Here is a 16,561-nt window from a genome sequence, read left to right on the forward strand (position 1 = left end):
AGGGATATCTTGAGTGATTTCATGAGTGATATTCTGAATACCACTGGGTGGGTCATTAAGTGTAGATTAGTTGCTAAAGCTTTTGTGTCTTGACCTCTTGAGCTTGTGAAGAGTTTTTCTGAGAAGATGGCTGTGCTGCATTTAGTTGTGCTCTGGCTTGGCTTCGTGTATAGGGGCGAGCTGTGGTTTTGTGCCTTGTGCCAGCCAGATCTGTGTAGGGATTGCAGGGGGGTGCAGCATCCGGAGGTGTCACTATAGTTTGGCTACTGGATGGAGTCTGTAATATGTCTGTGGAGAGGGTCTGGGTTTGGGTCTGGTGTGGTTGATTGGTGACGGCGTTCTGTGTGCCTCTGGTTCTGGTGTCGGTTTTTGTGGGGAGGGCTAATTTCCAGATGTCTGGCAGGCGGGACGTGTCGTCACGCTTGTTCATGTTGTGAGGGTGTTTCTCTATCTCGATGGCTTCCATGATTATTCTCTTGTGGTGATGTTCCATGTTAAAGAGCAATTTGGAATCTGCAAAATAGAATAATAGAAGACAACAACCAACTCCCCTTTCTTGACGTCCTAATCTACAAAAAACCTGATGGCTCCCTAGGACACACTATCTACCAGAAAAAAACACACACCAACCGCTACTTACATGCACAATCACACCACCACCCTGCACAAATAAACTCCGTAGCCAAGACTCTCATCTCCAGAACCAAACGCCTGGCTGACAAAGACCACTTGACAACTGAGTTACAGAATCTCTCAAATGTGTTAATCGCCAATGGATACCAGAAAAACAGGGTTACGAAGCTAATCCAAAAAGAAACACCCCCCAAAAACCAAGACACAGAAGAAAACAATGGCATGGCCCTCCTTCCTTATATCAAGGGCACTACAGACAAAATCAGCAAAATCCTCCATAAACACAATATCAAAACAGCCTTCTGCACCAACCAAAAAATAGCCAATATCCTCAGAAACCCAAAAGACAAAATCCAGCTGGAAAACCAAGGGGTCTATGAAATACCCTGCAAAGTCTGCCCAGCCACGTACATTGGACAAACAAACAGACGAATAAATGCACGTATCGCAGAACACAAGAATGCCGTCAAAAAAGAAGAAAAAACTTCCTCTCTTTTCCAACACATGAAAGAAACAGGACACGAAATTAATTTTGCAGATTCCAAATTGCTCTTTAACATGGAACATCACCACAAGAGAATAATCATGGAAGCCATCGAGATAGAGAAACACCCTCACAACATGAACAAGCGTGACGACACGTCCCGCCTGCCAGACATCTGGAAATTAGCCCTCCCCACAAAAACCGACACCAGAACCAGAGGCACACAGAACGCCGTCACCAATCAACCACACCAGACCCAAACCCAGACCCTCTCCACAGACATATTACAGACTCCATCCAGTAGCCAAACTATAGTGACACCTCCGGATGCTGCACCCCCCTGCAATCCCTACACAGATCTGGCTGGCACAAGGCACAAAACCACAGCTCGCCCCTATACACGAAGCCAAGCCAGAGCACAACTAAATGCAGCACAGCCATCTTCTCAGAAAAACTCTTCACAAGCTCAAGAGGTCAAGACACAAAAGCTTTAGCAACTAATCTACACTTAATGACCCACCCAGTGGTATTCAGAATATCACTCATGAAATCACTCAAGATATCCCTCAAGTAATTAAGGAACAAAAGAAGAAGAGGCACACTAATCTAGGAACTTCCTCTCTGCCCAGAACGTTGGAGGCTATACACCACACCCCTCAACAGTATTTATAGGAACTCAAACACCAGATTCTGCTCTGTTCCAGTAACAAGAAGCCGAAAGCACCAGCCTGAAGATGACGAGTGAGACCTCGTCGAAACGTCGCACAGACACCCCGACTCTTACACGGGAAGACACCCGAAGACACCAAAACCTGCATGCATATATATATATATATATATATATATATATAAAATTCCAGTAGCACTTTAGAGACCAACTAAATTTGTTCTTGGTATAAACTTTCGTGTGCATGCACACTTCTTCAGATTTGATGTTTGGTTTTTAGCCACTGTCTTTTGGGGGTTTTGTTTAACCATTTAGTGTTTAGCTTTTACTGCATTTTCTCTTTATTGTACACAACAGAAGAGGAGCCTACTGGCTCTGGCCAGTCACACATCTAGCTCAGCACCCTGCTATTACAATGGCTACCTAGATGCCTCCCTGGGAAGCCCACCAGCAAGCAGGTTCTGGGCTCAACAGCTCTGACTTCAGCACATAGCTGTCAACCTTCCCTTTTTTTGCGGGAAATTCTCTTATTCCAGCACCGTTTCCTGCTGCTTCCCGCTGCTATCCTGGATTGTTTGATATCCCTGGGACAGGTGAGGCTGCTGGTCCCTTATTTTCGAATCTGAAAGTTGACAGCTATGCTTCAGCGTTTTCCAGCACCTGTGAGAAGGGGAGGGCAGACCAGAGCCACCAGAGGTTTAGTAGCCTAATGGAGTCTGGTCTGGATGAAGGGTAGCTCAGACATGTCAATAAAAGTATCATTAGGGTCGGCCACCTTACTCAGCACAACTTTCCTTGCCCTCCTCCTAATGCTATCATTAAGCCTCTTAAGGGAGAAAAGCGGGCCTTTCTAATGGCAAGGCGGAACAGAACATCCGCTAAAACAACCCCAGGCTTGCCGCGAAGCAGGCAACAGGCCGTTGGTGACCCGCATCCTTCACAGCCGTGGGAGGGAAGCTGGGCGGACGCCAAGCACCTGGGGAAGAGTCGCTGGAGGCCGAGGTGAGGCGAGGACAGCGGAGGCAGCAGCGTCAAGGCAGAGAGGAGGACCTCGCCGGGCGGCGGATCACCTCGCGTCAAGCAGGCGAACAAGGCGCGGCGACGGACTGGGGGGCGGGCGGGGAAGGCGTGGGGCGACCATGGACTGATGGGGCAACTGGCATGAACGGCGGCGGCCCCCGATCCCTGCCTCTGCCAAGCCAAGCGGGTAAGGGAGTGCTTGGCGTCCTGCGGGAGCGGAGGAAGGAGACGAGCTGGGTTTGGCTGCGGGAGGAGGAGGGGCCCGAGCTCCCAGCGTCGGAAGCAGCGGTCGCCTTTGCCGGCACGCTTTCGTGCTGCAACGAAGCTCCCTTTGAGGAAGGTCGCTGGGGCTTAGTTCGGAGCAGACGGGCGTCGGGTGGTAGGAGACAAGCCCGCAAGCTTAGGTATAATAAGCACACGGCCCCAGCCGCACCCTTCAAGGGGGCTCCCTTCCGAGGAGAAGTAGAAATGGCCAGGATTGTGCAGGGCTGGTAACAACGCGGTTTGTCCTACTCAAAAGGAAGCCCCGTTGAAGGCATAGGCTTACAATCGGCGCCAGCGCACAAACCTCACCAAAGCTAGCGGGGTTTACTCCCGAGTAAGCGTGCCTAGGACTCGCTCGCCCCAGCCGCGGAAGGGGAAACTGCACGTTTTAAAGGCTGCGATCCGGTGGACGCTGAAGCCAATGGAACCTGTTCCTTAACTTCACACGTTCACAGTCCAAAGGCATTCAGGGAGCAGGTTCCCGCGCCGTGCACTTCTTGCGCCCGCGCGCCCCTCTTTCCAGCAGACCAGCATGGCTGGGCGGGGACGGTCCGCGCCTAACACGCGCCAATTGGCTCCGCCATCGTCGCCTCACGCCCCTCTCTGCAGCCAATCGCTGAGCGTTCTGGGGGAGGAGCCGAGCTGGTCCTCCCCAAAGTCGTCAGCTTGTCTTTAGTGTGTTACGGGCTGAATTGTCCAACTTGTTCTCCGTGTAGCGGAGAGCTGCCAAGTGGCCCGGAGAGGGGGCGGGGGGAGGGAACCAAAGCAAAATGAAATCTATCGGCGCGGCTCGGTCTTGTCTCTATCAGAGGTTTCACTGATGTGTAAGAAGTCAGCAGGTAAAACGAAACGCTGTTTATTTGCAATTCTTACCTGTGATACATTTCAGGATCAGATTTTTCTAACTTTGCCACCTGTTAATTGCTGCCGTAGATCAAACGACTCTAAAAGGAACCGTTTTGAAAGCTGGCAACCCGATTCCAAAACTTTCCAAAATTTTCTAGAATGTCAAGCCGTATTGTTAGGAGCTCTCTTAACATTTGATTTTCCCCCTTTTAATTTTACTAAAAGCATAGTCCCTGGTCAAGAAGCGAAAGAAAAATACCTAAATTTGGGGTGATCTTCTACTGTTTAGAAATTCAAAGAGGTAGGTTTATACTTTTGCTGTACTTCTCCCAGCTCCGGCCTGTTTAGCAGTGGATTTAGGAAATGTTCATTTATTCTGTTTTCAGGCTTTAATCTTAATGGAGGGACAATGTCTGTGTTTTATTTGCCTGGATTAGTATAAATGTGAATATATAAAGCTGCTAGCCTAACCTGGGAGATAACCCAACTGGATTCAATAGAACTTTATTTTGAGTAGCCACAATTAGGATCGTGTGTAATCTTGTCATGGGGGAATGACTGCTCTGTCGATGTTTAATTTGTTCCTCCTTCATTTTCTTTTTAACAAAACTTTTGTTGGATTTTTTTGTACTTTGTTGAACTTGCTGATAGCTCTTTGGCAACATGAGGAAAAAGTAAACAGACGCCATTGAAGCTAAACTGCAACCAAGAAGAGAACCACTTTGATCAAGTTCCAATGTAATATTACCTTGGCTGATCTATTATGCAAACAATGTGAAGTTTATGGTGATAATAACAGTATTCTGGCAACGTGCAATGTTGCTGTGTAACTGGTCTTGATATTAAATAAATTTGCAGCATAATCCCATTAATGTTTATGCAGAAGTAAGCCTTATTAAATTCAATGGTAAGTATGGATAGGATTGAAATCTAAAATGCTGTTCGTTTTTGGAGAATTGGCATTGAGGGTATTTGGTTCATTGGGAATCCATGAGGATTTACAGTGTGCTAAGCTTCCCTTCTCCCCTTGTTGGGGGTGGAGAGAGACAGATCAGGGAAGGTTGATGGTAGCATAGCGTAGGTGGTTATCAGACTGTCAGCTATCAGACTGGTGGTTATCCCACTGCGCCATGCGCTCTGAAACTGAGCACTGTAGGGCTACAGAGGAGTGAAGTTTCAGAGGTGACTGTGTAATTAAGCCCCATTCTGATCAGTGCAGCAGGGGAAATTGGATTATCTCTTTCTTTATTCTGTTTTGGATGGTTCCTTTTCTGTTGTTGAAGGATTGGGTTAGGGGGTAGAATTGGCCTCTAGGGCCCATTTCTGCTTCCACCCCTATTGCCTTCATTAAACAAAACTGGTCTCTTCATGGGTTTAGTAGTTTACTCCTCTTACATTTTCATTGTCAAAACTTTTATCTTCTAACATCCTTACAGGAAAGCTTTTAAATATTTTCAGTCTTTGAACTTATTTTCCCAGCAAGCTTTCAGAAATATTTATCCCAGATGGTATCTGTCTCAGATTTGAATTGATTTTGTTTATGTGCTGTTGTTGCTTTAAGTTGGTTATTTATTTTATATATCTATATGTTTAAACTGTTTTTATATATGTATCTGTTTTATATATGCTTATCACTTTGGGATGCCTCACAAGTGAAATAAAAATAATCTGTCTTGCTCTCCTCCCCTTGTTAAAAAGTAATATTTTTATGCATACCTGGGGAGTTGACTGCCAGTGCAGAAATACTTAGCTGTAGGTAGCTTCGTTCAACTGATATACTAATTGGCATGGGACCACCAAGTTTGCTGTTAGAGGAAATAAGAGCTTCTGTTCTGAAAGCAGTTATAAATTATTTTGCATCCTTCTTTTTTAATCTCCTTATTTATTTTGATTTTCAGCAGGTCTGGAAGCAGGACGACACCTGTGTTCAGAAATATAGCTGGGACATGTATTATTAACAAGGTAAATAAATGGCAGATGTTTTGTATCTTCATTCTCTTTGGTTATATAAACAGAGGGAAACCATATTGATTGTAGGTGGGAGAAAGGGAAAGTGACAGAAGGAATAAGGAAGTGGGGGAAGGAAAATAGTAAAACAAAGAAACAAAACACCACACATCTTGAAGATACACAGGCGGAAAGTCAAGCAATTGTTGTTCTTGTGAAAAGGGAAATTCACAACTCCTGCCTTTAACTGAAGTACAGTGGTACCTCGGGTTAAGTACTTAATTTGTTCCGGAGATCTGTTCTTAACTTGAAACTGTTCTTAACCTGAAGTACCACTTTAGCTAATGGGGCCTCCCACTGCCGCCGTGCCGCCGGAGCACAATTTCTGTTCTCATCCTGAAGCAAAGTTCTTAACCCAAGGTACTATTTCTGATTTAGCGGAGTCTGTAACCTGAAGCGTATGTAACCTGAAGCGTATGTAACCCGAGGTACCACTGTAGTGGGTGGGCCAGTCATTATTGGCAGTGTGGAGGTAAAACTAGCACACCCAAATTTTGGCTTAAATTTTTGAAAAGAGATGGGGGCACTGGCTCTGCTCTGTGACTCTTTAAAATCCTCAGCCTTGCCATCAGAACTGGAGATGGTGCCAGTTTATTTTAACAACTCTGAGCATTGAGTGTCTTCTTTATTAGTGCACCTTTCCTTCTCTCTTACCTGCAGAAGGGGTGTGTGTGTGTGTGTGTGTGTGTGTGTACACACACACACACTTACACACACACTTAATGGATTTCTTACCTTTCTTCACCATAAGGTCTTGGGGCATTATTGTAACAATATTAAAATCAGACAATTTACAATCAGAATAATTAGGTGTCTCTGATAGATAGATAGATAGATGATATAGATAGATAGATAGTGTCAGGAGTCCCATCAGTCCCACAGCATGCTGCCCTGCCATACTAGAGAAACCAAAGTACTGTATTTTTCGCCCTATTGGACACTCCGGCCCATAGGATGCACCTAGATTTTTTTTGGGGGGGGGGAGAAATAAAGGAAATATTTTTTATTTCCCCCCCCCACAGGTGTGGGGCTGGGGCGGGGGAAGCCCGAGCTTCCCCCGACCCCAGCCCCCAGAACAGGTCCCAGAGCGATGCCGAAGCTGCGCGCAGCTTCGGCATCGCTCTGGCTGCGCGCCCGCGTGGCTTCGCGCCGGGCTCCCGAGGGTTGCGCAGAGCTTCCTGAAGCCTGGAGAGCAAGAGGGGTTGGTGCACACCAACCCCTCTCGCTCTCCAGGCTTCAGCGAAAGCCTGTATTCGCCCCATAGGACGCACACACATTTCCCCTTCATTTTTGGAGGGGAAAAAGTGCGTCCTATAGGGCGAAAAATACGGTAATACACATGATTTGTAGGTCCAAGCTGGCAATCCTGCTTCCTACAGAATGACCACTGCCTCATGTTACATCCAGCCCAGTCAAAGGAACCTTGTGTTATATGTTCACAAATGCAATATATCATGAGCTGTTGATGAGGCATTTATCTGACACATGTAATAGTTCAGGGGCTGCATACCTTCCTGTGCTTAGTTAATAAATTACTTGGAAGGCTTATTAAAGAGAAAAATGTGATTGGTAAAGGGAGTGCAGGATTTGATGTTCCGATTCTGATTATGTTGATAGATATATATTGATTGTCTTCTTTATTTCACAGTTCCTTAAAAAAGACCATTCTTGGGAAATGCCCAGCTGTTACCCAGGATAGGACAGTCTCCTGATTGTAAGTGCATATCTGGAATTTTTTTTAAAAAAAATCATACATGTAGAAGTTTTCTGTCCTGAAACTACCCTTTTACAAGCAATAGGACCCCAAACAAAATCAGCACCTTAAGCATGCACATTTGTAGCCTGCAAAGCCAAACTCCGCTTTAACAACTGTGTATGGTGATCACCAGAAGTTTAATGAAACCTTTCTTTTTGCTGAATACATGATAATATAGACACGGAGTCACCAGGCACCTTACATAGTCTTTACTTAGTCTCAAGTGGGTGTGCATAGGATTCCAGGTAGAGAGAAGCTAGTGCAATAGAAGGCATTTCTTCGCTTAGTTATTTTGCATATTACATGCTAGCAATAGGATTAAGCAGAACTTCTGATCCTTCTTGGAATAATTACACGAGGTGTTACAAAATAGGTGTCATGTCTGGGGTTAGTTCAGTACAAGTCCTCTCAACTTGAATGTACTTCAGTTCATTCATAGCCATTGAGAGTAGATTCAGATTGGAAGATAGCATATTTCGGATATGAAACAACTCTGCAAAGGGTTGGACAATGCGGAATATATTTTTGGCATGTAGCCTATCCCTTAGAAATAAACACTGAAAATAATCCTGAGTGTGTTGGCATTTGAAAATGTAGGGTTATTTCTAAGTAAATGTGCTTTTAACATTAGCATGCCAGGGTGCATTCCACCAACATCTAAAGTTGTCAGTTTCAGAATCTGCTTAACTTGCTACTAAATTCTAAATTTATAAAATGCACAAATTATTTATAAATTTATGATCAAGTTACAAAACAAATTATTTATTTATTCTCAGTGGTCTCTTGGTATAAGTCACAGCATGGATGTTAACATGAATCAATGTTGCCTTTTTTTAAAAAAATTAATAGCTTTATTTTTACTTGTAGGCTTTTCAGATTGTCCTGCTTTAAAGCAGAACCAGTTCTTAAGATGTCAAGTACTATGACCTCCTGGAGTATCATCTCGGCAAGAAACATTATCTCCACTTTGCATGGAAAAGGACATTTGTATTCCAGGTGCTTTTCGAGCCAGAACAAAGTAGCATGGAGGGGTTTGCTTGCCAAAGACTCCTTTCCTTCTTTCCTGTCAAGTTGCGGTTGTGGCATGGACAGCATCTTCACCGTGAGAAAAGCTTTCAGACACACCTCCACAGAAGAAGAAGACTTCTCCTTCCACCTGACACCATCACAGATCAATGAAATCTTAAGGGCTAATGAGTTGTCCTATACAGTACCTGAATTTGATGGGAAGAACCCGAGCTCAGTGTTGAAATTTGAGAGTAACCACTTGGCTGCCAACGCCCCGAGTGAAGACCGTAGAAGTGCAGCTACATGTTTGCAGACCAGAGGGATGATGTTTGGAGTCTTTGATGGCCATGCAGGCTATGCTTGTGCGCAGTCGGTCAGCGAGAGGCTGTTTTTTTACATTGCTGTTTCTCTTCTGTCTCAACAAACGCTGCAAGAAATCGAGTCTGCCATGGAGTCCATGAAACCAGTTCTGCCTATTCTGCAGTGGCACAAGCACCCCAACGACAGGTTCTTTCATGAGGTCGCCCCAATGTATTTGGAGCAGCTCAGAGTTTATTGGCAAGACTTGCTGAACCTGGACATGGAGCCATGCCATACTAAGAAGGATGCACTGATCTATGCATTTAAAAGGCTGGATTCTGATTTCTCTTTGGAAGTCCAGGCTCCCACAGAAAACGAATTGGTAAGGAACATAGCTCTTCAGGTGGCTTTCTCGGGCGCAACAGCATGTGTGGCTCACATCGACAGTGTTAATTTGCATGTTGCAAATACTGGTGACTGTAGAGCAATTTTAGGGGTTCAAAATAAAGATGGGATGTGGTCCGCCCTCCCTCTTACTCAAGATCACAATGCCTTCAACAAATTGGAAGCTTTAAGGTTAAAAAGTGAACACCCGGCCTCTGAAGAGGACACTGTCATTGTGAACAACAGGTTGCTGGGAGTTCTTATGCCCTCCAGAGCTTTTGGAGATGTCAGATTTAAGTGGAGCCAGGAACTTCAGCAGAGTGTGCTAGGAAATGGTTGCAACACGGAGGCTTTAAACATTTATGAGTATGCACCGCCAAACTATCATACACCTCCTTATTTAACTGCAGAACCTGAAGTCACGTACCACAAAATAAGAAAGCAGGATAAGTTTTTAGTGATTGCTTCGGATGGGCTGTGGGACATGCTGAGTAATGAAGAGGTGGTCAAGCTGGTTGCCACGCATCTGCTTGGAGACAGTGCCCAGAAAACGCCACTTGCTTTTAAGAAACCAGCCAACCTAGGTTACATGCAAAACTTCCTTCTTCAGAGGAAGGGCAGGCACATCCGCTCCTATGACCACAACGTGGCTACCCACCTCATCCGAAATGCCATTGGCAATAATGAATATGGAGAGATTGATCCAGAGAGGCTCATGGCAATGCTGACTCTTCCTGATGATGTAGCACGGCTGTATAGGGATGACATCACGGTTACTGTGATATATTTTAATTCAGATATAATTGAAGGTTACTACAGAGATAACGAATAATGGACTTGTCTTTATGAACCGTACATGTTCTGTGGACCACTAGGGATTTTTTTAAAAAAATATTAAATCCCTAGCAATACCATTGTGCAGAAACTCCCCCTGTCTTGTCTTCAGAAGTCTTATAGTGGCTCTTTTAATGAAGAATTCATGTGAAAATTCTAATAGCCTGCTTTGATTAAAACAGCTGCCCCCAACTATCTAGACATTTTGGGACTACCAACTTCTATCATCCCCAGCTGGTAAAGACCTGCTGGACGGGACTGATGTGAATTATAGTCCAGAACATCTGGAGGGTCCCAGGTGGGGGGACAGCTGGGGTAAAGCAATGCAAAATTATTTATTTTAGTAGAACAAAGATTGTAAGACATCCTGGGCGGAAAGGGCATCCTTGTGCCAAAGTGGATGAGAGTGAAATATGCTGCTTGTTAATCAAAGCCATAAACTCGAGTGGTCAAATATCATTGCCATTGAAATTCATGGCAAATTTCTCTGTGAACTGAGAGCACTTACACTGAACAATATTAGAAAAATGCACTAGAATGGTGGACAGCACTTTTCCTTTGAAGGCTAAGTTGCAAGATAGCCATGAATGCAAATACTGTATGGCAGGTGAGCAGGGGCTTGGTCTAGGTGTGCCCCCAGGACTGATTGTTTCCATGGGAAAGTCTGCTAGGTACTATTCTGGTACAAGATTTTTTGAAATGCATAGTAGCTGAACAAAAGGGGCACATATTAGAAAACTGTCTCAGGAAATCGTGCACAGTATTTCACTGAGACTCACTTCCAAACCAGCATGATAAATCCTTTGCATTTATTCCTGTAGGGAACATTTGTTTCACAAAGCAGTGTAGCCATTTAAAATAAAATGTCAGTTTGATTGGCTCTCCTACTCAGCTTCCTGCAGTGCCCTATTTAAAATATGAAAACTAGCTTTCTTCTTATTCTGACTGTGAGATTGTTTATGCACTAGACTAATTGCTGCTTGAACGCATTTATACTGCACTACAGGGATTCAAATCTCTTGCTGACTGCTTCTGCTGCCATAGTACCAATTGTATATGTGCCTCAGAGCTTCTCAAGCCTATGGAAATGTTGTCCTTTTTAAAATACCTCAGAAGCAATTGCTACTTTTAGTTATGTTGCACCCTTGCAAAGCATATGGCTGAATACTTCTAGTTTTCAGAAAGTATCCTTTCTAATACCTTTTAATGTGTCTGGGCATCTGGATCTGCTATCAGTGCAACTCATGTCTTTTGAAATAAATCATTACCAGTGGAAGCTAACTATTTTGGCTCGGTGGGGAACATATTATTTTAGTAGCTTAAAAATTATACAATGATCTTTTTTGTTTTCATTTTAAGAAAAGATGGCTGAAGTTTTGTTTGTAGGCTATATGGAAATGAAGTCTTGAATCTTCATACAGTGCTCATTGTTTTATGCATATTGAATCTTCGTGAAGAATGCTTCCTAAAGAGCCTCTATTTAGTGTTCTGTATAGTTTGAATCCTGCTTTCAGATAAGACCTTACCTAACCAACTGCTCACTTGAAATCCAATTCATAGTTAACAGTTGCATCCTTCATTCAAAAACATCAGATAAAGGCACATTTAATACACTTCAGTCTATCGCTTAAAGAATGCAATGGATTTGTACTGGGCAATGAACAATCACACAGGTGGAATTTTCCACTGTGAGTCAAAATTGGGACTTGTTTGGAGGCCACATCTGACAGTACAAATTTCAGGAGTAAAGCCCAAGGAATTAAAATCTTAAATGTCATGCTCTGTACAAAGAAATGTGCGCAGGTTGGGTGAATGGCATGAGCTACAATTCATGACTTAGTTTTGATGTGGATTAGAAATAAGTTTTGTCTCTTTCCAAGTGATATAACTTGAGACTTGCAGGAATGCCTTAACTGAAAGCAGAAGAAAGTGAGTAAGAGGAGAACTAGGAAGGAAGGAAGTGGGTGTCATTCACAACATGTATTCAGTTCTGTAGAATTTTAACACTTTTTATTTTGGAATCAATTTCTAAAAAGTATATTATAATTCAAAAGTTTGCTTTTTCTGACAGCACTTTAAAACCAAACTACTCTGCCTGGTTTTGCACACAGACAGGACTTAAATCATAAAATATTGCTGGATCTGAATGCATGTCTAGGCATTACTTAGCAACGGACCTGAGTATTGTGTAAGATCTCCATCAAATGTGAGGAGTGATATCCTTTTAGTAGATGCAGATTCTAGCTTCTCTAGAATACCTGAGTAGAAGGGTTTTCTTATCATTTTAGTCAATTGTGCATAAGTAAGATCGCTAAAAATGAGGCTCTTTCATGTCAGCTTCAAAAGAAATGGTGTGTGTTATTTAAACACACTAACCTTTAAAAAAAAGTTTACGAAGATTGTGTTGAACTGTATTTGTTAACTGGCAATTACTGTTTAAGAGACCACATTTGTGGGTTTTTCCTGTAAAAACAGACTTAGCATGTATAACTGCTGTATGCCTGCTATAATTTAGAGTGTGAAAATTAATATTTAGAAATTGTTTAACAAATATGCACATTATACAGTTGGCTACACATTCTACTCTTTCTGTAGCTGCAGCGATACAGTTGATTGCCATTAACTACTGTGCTTCTGAGGCAACTTGGGAAATTCCTCAGGCTGCTGTTACTTTTCAGGAGCATGTGACTTATAGCTTTCCCAAGTGTCAATATGACACTTCATTCCATGCTTTTGTTTCTGATCTAAACACAACTCCTTGCTGGCTTACCCTCCTGGTGTATCTGACCCATTGAATCAGTTCGAAGCACCTCTGCTAAATAAATGTATGTTTCTGTTCCATCAATTTGGATCATGCCCAGTCCCACCTGAAGTCCTTTGCCTGTTATTTGATTCGTGATTCATTCCTGTTATTTCTTTTTCACTTGCCCATAACTCTGTCACTGACAATATCCTACCCATTAAATTTCCTTGCTTGCTCCATCTATTCTGTAATAGCTCCTCTGTGATCAAGCTCCTGTCCTTCTTGTGCTCCTGTTTCTGTGACTTCTGTCATGCTATCACCTGTCAGCAGTATAAAACAATGTCTTGATTCACACCTAATGCTACACCATGGTTTATTAAGCTAGAGTTTATTAAAACATGGCTTAGCATGTGTTAATCCTGGCCAGCGGCTTAACTGGTGTTTCTACTACCAACAAACTACAATCTTAAACCATGCTTTATTGTTGGCTTATGAATCTTACTTTGTTTTAACTATGGCTTGCCATTACACAGCAGCCTTAACTATGGTTTGTTTGACCACCATACACCCCCAAATGCTAGTCAAACTACAAAGGCACAAGGCAAGAGCAACATTGGTGGAAAAAACCACAGTTTCTTTGATCATGTGTGGGACAAACCATTGTAAACTTGCAGTTTGTGCAACAAACCATGGCTTGAACTAATTATGGCCTAGTGTTATGTGTTAACCAAGCCAATGACATCTTTGTTTGACAAGCCTACTTCCTGTCTCCTAAAGCCTTCCTCAAAACTAGTTTTACCAAACAATTTCAAAAAACATAAGCTGGTCCATGTTGCCCAGTGTTGTCTGCTCCATCAATGGTTTTCTAGGGTTTTTCCCAGCCCTCTTTTGAGAGCACTTTTAACAGAAGAGATGCTGGGGATTGAACCCAAAACCTTATACATGCAAAGCATATACTTTACCACTTAGCTATGAACTTTTCACCTCTGTTGTCTTGCTCTTCCCCACCTCATTTACTGCTTTTCTTGATCTGTTTGTGATCTTTTCTCCATTTCTGTATACTGCAGTGTCTTTATTGCACAGTATAAATTCTATGCAAGGACGTCATTTTTGTGCTGTATACACCTGTATATGCTGTATACATGCTGTATACACTTTTAACGCACCTCTGTCATGGCCTCATTCACCTTTTTTTCTAAACTAAAAGCACCAGATGCCAGAACCTTTCCTCAGCTGCATACACATCATACATTTAAAGCACCAGACTTTCCCCAAAGATCCCTGGGAACTGAAGTTTTTACCCCTTAAAGAGCTTCAGTTCCTAGCACCCTTGACAAACGACAGTTTCCTGGATTCCTTGGGGGAAGCCATGCACTTTATATGCTCTTTAAATGTATGGTGTGTACACAGCCCTCATAAAGGAGTAGTTCCAGACCCGTGATAATTTTGGTTGTCTTTTTCTGTATCCTTTTTTCCATTCTACAATATCTTTTTTGAGATGCGGTGACCAAAACTGTACATTGAATTCTAAGTACAGTTGAACCATAGATCTTTATAAAGGTATTGAGATAATGGCAGTTTTATTTTCAGTCCCTCAGAGGCAGGTTTAGAGGAGCGTGACTGGTTCAGTCGCACTGGGTGCAGAGCCTAGAGGGCACCACAACCAGTGGCGTAGCATGGGGGTGCAGGCCGCACCGGGCGCAACATGGGGGGGCGTGCTTGCACTCGCAGCTCTCTGCCCCTACCTGGCTCACTCACTCACTCTCACTGCAGTGCTGGCTGTGCGAATCCGATCCGAGCCGCTGGGTCGCCGCCCACTGTGGAGGGGGTGGGTGCCAGGCGTGCAGTGCGGAGAGAGAGCGAGGGACTATCTGGGGGAGGGACAGTGCAGCGGCCGCCCAGCGCAGCGCTGAGCGCGGGAGAGAACCACACCAGACCAGACCAGGCAGCAGCAAGAAGAAGCTGGCAGCAGCGGTAGGTTAGGGGTTAGGGGGCTGACAACCCACGCTACGCCGCTGACCACAACTATTATTTAGAATGGAGCATGAGAGGCAGGGGGCAAATTTTGGCGTTGCCGCTGAAATTTGTGACCCCAAGGTCCACCACTGAATCCCTTTCCTAACGATTCCTAGCGTAGAATTCAGTTCACCTTTTCTTCACACCTGCTGCATATTGGCTCAATGTATTTATTGAGCTATGAATTACAATGTTACAGTCGCTTTCCTTGTTAGTCACAACTGGTTCAGATGGTGACACTAAGCTGCATAACTCCAATTCTGCAGGGAACAGGAGTTGCACAATTCGCACAAGCAATGTTTCCAGTATATTCTGCTCTCATAATCCATTGTTGCTTAAAATCAACTAGGAGAAAAGGTTATATTTTCAACAACATTATGTAGCAAAGAACAACAATTCAAGTGCAGAAATCAACATTTATCAACTTGATTGCAATACTGCTGATGTGCCTGTTGCAAGGGGAAATATATTTTATGTAAATTTCTATTTTAAAATGTTGGCTATTATTCTGGTAGTGTTAAGCTAGAATGTTAGTGCTCTGGTTTGCAAAGCTGAAGAGAAAATATGATTAAATGTGTATACTTAATATATTTACATACTTTTCTAAATTGTCAATATTGTACATTTGGGAATAAAGGTATATAATTGGGACACAATGTGTTAAGAAATGTATTTGACTACTTTGTTCAGTGTTTTGTGCCTTATTTGATGGTGTTAAAATGAAAATCAGTGTAATATACTTTCTAATTAATGGTTCTGAACTGAATGGATATGAATTATCCTCCTAGCCTGCCTCATTTACAAACCACTTAAAAAAAATTAACAGCTTGAAAGCGAAATTAGGTAGAGAATGAGATCTTTGGCCTTTCTTGAATTAGATTACCAGAGAGAGAGAGAGAGAGAGAGAGAGATCCTCAAGAGAGGATAAACACGCAAAATCACAATAAAAAACCAAAAGCAATCAAAAGAAGGGAACAACTAGTTGAAGCTATGCAGCTATGCTACAACCCAGAATAGGAACAGCTAATGTCGGGAGAGTGGAACTCGTTCTGTTCTTGGGATCCCAGTTTATATGCTTGCTTTGCGCAACAAAGTCTGAATGTCATTGCAAAAGTAACTGTTAAGTTGTGGGTGAACATATCAGACGACACAGCGATTCTTCAAACAGCTCTTATTTATTCACAGACCCAGAACAGAACTGAACTGAAGGGTTCAGCCAGCCTGCTTATATAGAGCTCCACTACAACACAACAGTAACAACTTTCTGTAACTAACCAATCACTGAACGTCACTTTCAATTCCTTATTTGCATATGTGGACCTGAGTGAAAACTATCTATAGTATCACTCTGCTGGCCCAGGGTGAGAACTTCAGTACATAACAGTAACTATACTAGTCTCTTGAAAATTTTATCTACAGGTGTCCTTCAGTTTTCATCATGCAATGACTGAATAAGGATGTGAACTCAAAAGAACTGCAGGATCTTAAACCCCAGTGCTTGATCCTAATACTAAAAGCCCAGGCTGTGCTTTCTTGACAGTTATTCAGCATTGCTTCACATGTTCCAGAATTCAGTTCTCTTATACTAAAAAGAGATTC

At 43.1% G+C, this 16,561-nt stretch overlaps 1 protein-coding gene across 7 annotated transcripts; it reads left to right on the plus strand.

Annotated features, from left to right (window-relative positions):
* Window positions 1-2,928: 2,928 nt before the first annotated feature.
* On the plus strand, window positions 2,929-13,075 carry PDP2 (pyruvate dehydrogenase phosphatase catalytic subunit 2). 7 transcript variants are annotated; one of them, XM_082233309.1, is made up of 4 exons: window positions 2,929-2,991; window positions 5,816-5,876; window positions 7,570-7,635; window positions 8,545-13,075. In XM_082233309.1, the coding sequence occupies exon 4, from the start codon at window positions 8,588-8,590 to the stop codon at window positions 10,199-10,201; it is 1,614 nt and encodes a 537-aa protein (XP_082089435.1). In that variant the 5' UTR covers window positions 2,929-2,991; window positions 5,816-5,876; window positions 7,570-7,635; window positions 8,545-8,587; the 3' UTR covers window positions 10,202-13,075. The 7 variants fall into 7 exon arrangements, with proteins under 7 accessions (XP_082089435.1, XP_082089437.1, XP_082089434.1 ...); XM_082233308.1 differs by having other exon boundaries at window positions 2,971-2,991; window positions 5,813-5,876; XM_082233305.1 differs by lacking the exon at window positions 2,929-2,991 and adding an exon at window positions 3,444-3,907 and having other exon boundaries at window positions 5,813-5,876.
* Window positions 13,076-16,561: the final 3,486 nt, after the last annotated feature.

The sequence above is a fragment of the Podarcis vaucheri genome, assembly GCF_965113315.1.
Source record: "Podarcis vaucheri genome assembly, chromosome: 7".
NCBI lineage: Eukaryota > Metazoa > Chordata > Lepidosauria > Squamata > Lacertidae > Podarcis > Podarcis vaucheri.

What these genes read in the sequence shown, in the direction of transcription:
- PDP2 (XM_082233309.1), top strand. Translation starts at nt 8,588, where the DNA reads ATGTCAAGTACTATGACCTCCTGGAGTATCATCTCGGCAAGAAACATT.